This window comes from Terrapene carolina, unplaced genomic scaffold (genome assembly GCF_002925995.2).
Source record: "Terrapene carolina triunguis isolate 2854851 unplaced genomic scaffold, T_m_triunguis-2.0 Scaffold189, whole genome shotgun sequence".
NCBI classification, from domain to species: Eukaryota; Metazoa; Chordata; order Testudines; family Emydidae; genus Terrapene; species Terrapene triunguis.
In genome coordinates, this window is record NW_020664540.1 from 601,439 (window position 1) to 608,604 (window position 7,166).

Here is a 7,166-nt window from a genome sequence, read left to right on the forward strand (position 1 = left end):
ACATACATACATACATACATACATACATACATACATACATACATACACCCCTTCACCCCCCACCAGTACCTCTGTTGTTCCTTTGCTCCAGCTCTATAATGTATTTCAAATATGTAGCCAGGAACTAGTTACCTGTTTGATGCCAGGTGTCTCTACCCATCATGGATGAGGGGCTACTGTGTATTAGTCGGTGTTACTGATTGCTGAAAACACTTCTCCCCCTCCGCCCTCCCCCCCCCAATTCCTTAGGGAGTTATCCTGGCCTCAGATTAACCCTTGTTCCTAAATTAACTTTTTAAAACATGGAATCTCCCTTGAGACTGGAGGTGAATGGGTGGATCCAGAAGAAGGTATATGCAGTGTGTAGCCACAGCTAAAAGCTTGGGATCAGTTCCAGGAGGCACAAGGGCTCTGGAAGGCCAGCCTGGAGTTGGTGGCTAGTGCAGAGCAGGGTTGGATGGAGTGAGAGAAGGTGGGAGAGGCTAAGTGGCAGGAGAGTAGGGATGTGAAAGCCAGGCTAGGGTGGAGCAGCTGTTGAGGAGGTGGGAGGATTGGGTGGAGTAGGATACATTACACTTTCCTCCATTGAGGAGGTGGGAGTATTATGCAGAGGTAGCTTGGAGTGGAGGGAGGATGGGTTGGGAATATCAGTAGAGGCAGGAAGATGTGACTGGAAAGTGGACCCTGAGAGTAGCAGCAGGGCCTCTTTAAGCCAAGGGAGGAAGAGAGGAGGCAGAACTGAGAGGAATGACTGCCATGAAGAGTTGGATTATTATTTATTTGCAGCTCAGTATAGTAGTGCCAAAGATCCAGGGCCAGGCGTTCCTAGGCACTTTACAGACCAGTGACCAAGAAGAACTTGCAGTCTAGGTGACACAGGATGTGATAGGAGGATACAATGGACAAACTGGTTGGAGGAGTGGCAGGGTGAGGTAACAAAATAAACAATTGAGCAGAAAATGCAGGTCTTGGTTTGCCGTTTGCTTAATCAATGCCAGATGGGTTACGGTGCTGATAAAGCCTTTTCTATAGAAGAGGTTCTGGCATGCTGCTCAAGTGGTGCTTCAGAACCAAGGGGTTTAAAAGATACCTCTCTCCTTTTGATTTAACATTTAATGCACAATCATGTGCCAGTACTAGTAACTGGCCACAAACCAAGAACAAATTAGTTTGGGTCATGCATCGTATTTTCTAAAAGAAAAGGCATGTGATAAAGGCATATGTAAACCACGTGCCAACCTAAGATTCCACTCTTTCCTGCTCATTTGTTGGGTATGTCTTGCTGGAAGGAGGCAGAAGTGTTGACCTTATGGAGGGAGTTTTGAAAATAGACAAGTCCTTGCTTTTTTCCCTGCCTGCCAGTACAAGAGTGTGGGATGCAATGTTGTTGTACTATGAAACTAATGGCCAAAAACCTACCTGAACAATTGCTACTTCACGGAGCAGGTAGTCAACGTATGGTGTTTGTTGCCTTCAGAGGAAACAAAATCCAGTCCTGGAGCTGAATTTCCAAAAGAGCCAGATCAGTTTGCCCCCATTTTGTATAGTTTTTATGAGCTAAGAGAGGTCAGATCTGTATGGGGCAGGAAGGAGATTGTGCCCTCCCTCCTGTATAGCAATGCACTGTTGTGGCAGGCCCAGTCCTGGAGTGCTCAGCACTTTGCCTCTGTCTGTGGCTCTTCTGCTCTCACTGGTTTAGTCTGCAGGATCAGTCTGACAGTGCATACAAGAATGCTAGCTGGCCTGGCACAAGGCCCCATTTATCTCCTCCACTCTCTACCTCAGCCATACCCTCATCTCTGGGGCTTTTCTCTGCCCCTGCCCAGTAAGTGCACCCAAAACACCTATCCAAGTTCTGGTTTCTCAATTGATTGTCCCTATGTGTAGTGCCCATCAGGTTGCACATGCTCCCAGGACCAGAGATTTTTCCCTAGCTGTGTCAGTGTGGTCCACACATACACCCCTGCTCTCCTCATGTTCTGCACTAAGGGAATAGAGAGGGCTGGCAGACCACTATCATCTCAGTTCCTTCTTACTGCTCGTGGCCTAGGATGTGCAAGTGTCAAACCAATGCATAGAAAGGGTGCCCCAGGTTAACAGTCTCTCACTGCCACCTTTGAAACTGGTGTTTTAACGGGAACTTTGAAAGCCATGCACCAGCTGTCCCTCCAGATCAGCACAAACACACTGTGGGGTGGGGAGTTGTTTTGTTTTGTTTCCCCCTCCCTTTGGAGACCAACTTTCCTACTTTCTATCTACTGGGACGGAAATCATGACAGACAGAAGGTACTAGAAGTCATTTCATAGATTCTAGGACTGGAAGGGACCTCGAGAGGTCATCGAGTCCAGTCCCCTGCCCTCATGGCAGGACCAAATACTGTCTAGACCATCCTGGATAGACATTTATGTAACCCACTCTTAAATATCTCCAGAGATGGAGATTCCACAACCTCCCTAGGAGTTAATTCCAGTGTTTAACCTTGGAGTACACGACCCAGTTCTCTTCCCTCCCCTCCCCTCCCCCATCCTCTTCTCTTTCAGGGATCCCTCACAAGACAATTCTTCAGCAGGAGGCAGAGTTGCTCCTTCAACTGGGGGTGCTAGAACTAGTATCTTCCAACAGCAAGGGGAAAGGAGTTCTACTTGAGGTTCTATCTCATCCCCAAGAAGACAGGGTGATGAAGACCCATTCTGGAATGTAGGGAACTGAAGAAGTTCATCCACCACCTAAAGTTCAGAACGGTGTTACCAGACAACATGGCAGCGGTCTCCTACGTCAACCAGCAGGGAGGAGCGCACTCCTTCCAGATTTGTGTGGAGGCCGTTGCCCTTTGGAACTGGTGCATTCCCAGGCAGATGATCTTGGACACTGCGCTCCTAGCAGAGATCCACAAAGCCTAGCGGATTCTCTGAGCGGACGTTTCTCCACAGAACAAAAGTGGGAGCTGCAGAACTCCCCTGTCTGGGAGGTGTTTTGAGTGTGGGTGTCTCATCCACAAATCTGTGTACCATGTGAACCAGGGCAAAGACTTGTACTTCAGAGGGAGTTGTAGCACAGGCCTTCTGGGCCCTGGGATCAACACACACAGATTTCCCTCTTACCTCAGGTGTTGAAGACGATCAGACAAGACAAGATGCAAGCCATCCTTGCTGGGTTGGGCCTGACTGTTCCGGTACCCTCCATGCTTTTCAGCTGTCCGCCCAATCTCCTCTCTGTCTTCCACTGATGTGTCAGCTATTAACCCAGGATGAAGGACAGACTTGCCACCGCAACCCAGCCATGTTTCACCTGAGCGTATGGTATTTGTTTGGATGTCGCAGTTAGAAAAGGCCTGTTTGGCTGACGTCCAGGCTGTCCTGTACAGCAGTAGATAGGACTCTACCAGGAAAGGTTACAAAGCAAAATGGGAAAGATTGAAATTGTGATGTAACAGACAAGGAACTACACCCTTACAGGCAGAGATTCCGGGCACACTGGACTAACTTTTGTCCAGGACTGCTGTTAGCTCTCCCAGGGTAAAACTGGCAGCCATCAGTGCCTTTCATCCACTGGCAGACACCTACGCTTTATTTTCCCACCCAGTCACCACCAGCTTACTGGAGGGTATGATTCAAGTCTTCTATCCAAAGGCAAGACTTGGACCAGCCTGGGACTTGGACCTTGTTTTATCAGCCCTTACTAAGTTAACACTGGAGCCCCTGGGATCCAGCTCCTTGCTACCTCTTTCTATGAAGGTAGCATTTTTGGTCATGATGATGGCCAGAAGAGTCAGGGATCTAGGTGCACTCATAGCTGACCCCCTCCCCACCCCCACAGTTTTCCACTGGGACAAGGTATCTATGGGACTACATCTGAAGTTCATCACTAAGGTGGTGGTGGACTTTCACATCAACCAAAGCACCCATCTACCTGTGTTTTACCCGAAACCTTATTCCAGCAGGGAAGAGGTGGTGTGACACTCCACTGGATGTGCATGGGCCTCTTACGCCTTATCCACAAAGAATAAAATCTTTTCAAAAGTCTCCTAGATCTTTTCAGACTACTGTACCGCTTTCAGGAGTCTGATTAGTCTTGCATACCCCAAGTTTCACCTCGCTTACAAAATCAGACATTCAAACCCAAAAGAGTCACGGCACACTATTACTGAAAATCTGCTTACTTTCTCATTTTGTCTGTATGAAATTTTAGTTTGTACGGACTTCGCTAGTGCTTTTTATGTAGCCTGTTATAAAACTAGGCAAATATCTAGATGAGTTGAGTACCCTGTGGAAGACCTCTGCGTACTCCCAGGGGTACATGTACTCCTGGTAGAGAACCACTGTCCTAGACTCTGTCATTCGTAGAGTGTGTGAAAGGAGAGGTCATTTCCTCCCAGGCACTAAATGGATCTCAGGGAGCATCCTTCTCTGCTACGAGATGAACGTCTCCTCAAAGGCAGGGTATGAGTGTGCGCTCAACTAGAGCTCAGGCAGCATCGATAGCTTCCTTTAGTGATGTCCCTTTTACTGACATCAGCAGACAGCGACTTGGAGTTCTGTTCACACCACTTCTAGGCATTATGCACTGGTGCAAGCAACTGTTTCTCTAGGCAGGGGAGTTCTGCAGTGTATTGTGTCATAAGGTTCCAGGCATCCATCTTCTTTAAAGAGATGTAGCTTGTGAAGCAACCTGAAGCGCACTACACACAGCGACAATCACTCACAGAAGGATGGGTTGCCTGCTTTGTGGTAACCTGAGTTCTTAAAGGCGAGTTTATGTTGCCCGGTGTGTAGGAGGGTTGGATAGCGCTCTTTGTCACTGCCTGGTTTTCCCTTCCTGTGAACTGGCAGTAGAGAAGAAACAAAATGACGGAGGATCTGGCAGCCCCCTTTGTTCTCTTGGTCCAGAGCACGAGGAGAGCAGGGGCGCATGCACGGACCAGACAGATATTGCTAAGGAAAAATTTCCGGTCTGGGGCACATGGAGCATGTGTGGGCACATGGAGCATGTGTGCAACACATCTGAGGTGAATAACCCATCCTTCCTTGGTTTCCCCTGGAATTGTTTGTTCATGGCAAACGGTCACCTTTACGCTTCCTGTGAAATCACTGACAATAAAGTGGCCTTAGTCCTGAGCTCAGCTTTATTTATTTACAATCTGCTGACAAGTCCTGTTTCATCTCCAAGCAGAGGATGCTGCTGTCTCCTTGCTGTATGTCAGTTGTCTGTCTGTCCTTTGCTTTCAGTATCTTACACTTCGAGAGAAGTTTCGGGGTGGGGGTGTGTGTGTGTACAGTTAAACAAATGTCTCTTCTTTTTCCCTTTAGGCTACTTCTGTTCTTGATGTCAGATATGCATCTGCTTCATGAGAAGCTCGTGTAGCCTAGAACAATTTGTGTTTGACTACTGTGTTATCCAGGATATCGGGTATTAGCAAACCTCAGACAGCCATCTGCATCATATCTATGTGGACAAGCAGCTATTACCAAAAAAAGGCAAACGCTTCCAGTCCTGTGCTACATCTGCCTTAATTTTTCCTCATTCCTCCATACTGCCTCCACTTTCTTTCAAAAGCTCCCAGATAGCGTTCCATTTCATCAATATCCTGCTTAAGCACGGGGACTTCTAGAACCAGTTACACCCGTGGGTAAAATCTGGCAAGTCTGCACAGCAAGGAACTCCGGTGTTAGCAGCCCCACACTAATGCTACACAGTAGGAGCTCTTGGTCCTCTCCATAGGGTATAAGTATGTATTGCTGCATGGCCTTGTGATCTCTGCTTCCTGTATAAAGTAATTATTATTCTTACAATGACACTATTATTAGTGAGCTTTCTATAAAGGAGAGGCTTATGCACATGCCAATGGCATCATACTTACTCTGCAATTACAGGGCATTTTAGCAAGCATTCTTAAATAATGCAAAGTGATGTGAAAGGTTATTCCTAAGTTTGGGGTCTATCTACAGTTGTAAACATAACTCATTACACCTCTGGTTTGTGCAATTCTTTCTTTCCGCTGTATTTGTACATGTTCTTGCTTCATAGAAAGCTCACTAACTGGTTGAGTGTTTTATTCCTGGATATTTTTAATAGCTTTTATTTAGTGTAAAAGGGAATACATAACCTGAAATCTGTCAGATACAATATATAACCCATGGCATTCACATTGTAACTTTTTAAGTGAGTGCCACGCAACTTCCTTTTTCCTGACTCTCCGTGGGATTAAGTCAAAACAACTTTAGCTGGTGCTTCTCCCTTTGGAATGTCCTTCCCCTCCCCCCCCCCATTAGGCTACCATACAGTCACTTTATTCCAGTGTCGTAGTCGTCCTCTTCAGAGCACTGAGGTTGCCAAAGCCACCAAATTGCTCATCTCAGTGGAAGGGTGGGGAAGGGTTGACGTGAAAGTGCAACTCCAAAATGTGGATTTCAGTCTTAGAGGAGACCTTGCGTGGAGGAGGACAAAGACCATCTCATTGACCTCATTCAGTTTTGTATTGTTCCCCCTTTTGTCACTCTGGTCCCCTTTCTCAATACTGTACAGGACCTGGAAGTGATCTGATTAATCTAGTGCAATGTTTCTGAACAACCGGTCCATGGACTGGTGCCGGTCCGTAGCAGCCTCCTTGCTGGTCCCTGAGATTTCTCTGAGACGGTTTAGGAAGGTAGCAGGCTAGTCCCTGGTATCAAAAAGGTTGAGAAACAACTGATCTAGTGCGCCAAGAATAATGCCCTGGGAAGATACAGCTGGTTTCCCTGTATCATTGCAAGTTAGACCCACTTTGGTTTTGGAAGCAATTTCAATTCCTCTAAAGCAGGAGTTCCCAAGCTATGGTACGTGTACCACTACTGGTATATTTGCTTGATGTTCCATCTATTCACTTAAGGGGTGGTGGTTTGTTTTTGTTTTTTAAGATGATGATACGTGAACCAGTGAAGTTTGGGAGCTGCTGCTCTATAGCGCGCATCTTTCTTTTTCAGAACCAAACTATGCAATTAAAAGGGGACGAGGAGCACCCCAGAATTTGCCTTAGCCCCCCTGTAGCCACCCTTCCCAGCGCAAAGGTGAAACCTTACACAGAGATATTTCTGTTGCTGGCGGCAGCACTGCCTTCAGAGCTTGGCTCCCAGCCAGCAGCCGCCGCTCTCCAGCCACCCAGCTCTGAAGGCAGCACCGCTGCCAGCAA

At 47.2% G+C, this 7,166-nt stretch overlaps 1 protein-coding gene across 1 annotated transcript in view; it reads left to right on the forward strand.

Annotated features, from left to right (window-relative positions):
• Positions 1-6,885, forward strand: part of RCOR1 (REST corepressor 1) — a 125,083-nt gene extending 118,198 nt beyond the window's left edge. The window contains exon 12 of the mRNA XM_024215188.3: positions 5,308-6,885. Coding sequence (XP_024070956.2) covers positions 5,308-5,349 — 42 coding nt within the window. The 3' untranslated portion in view covers positions 5,350-6,885. The remainder of the gene's footprint in view (positions 1-5,307) is intronic.
• Positions 6,886-7,166: the final 281 nt, after the last annotated feature.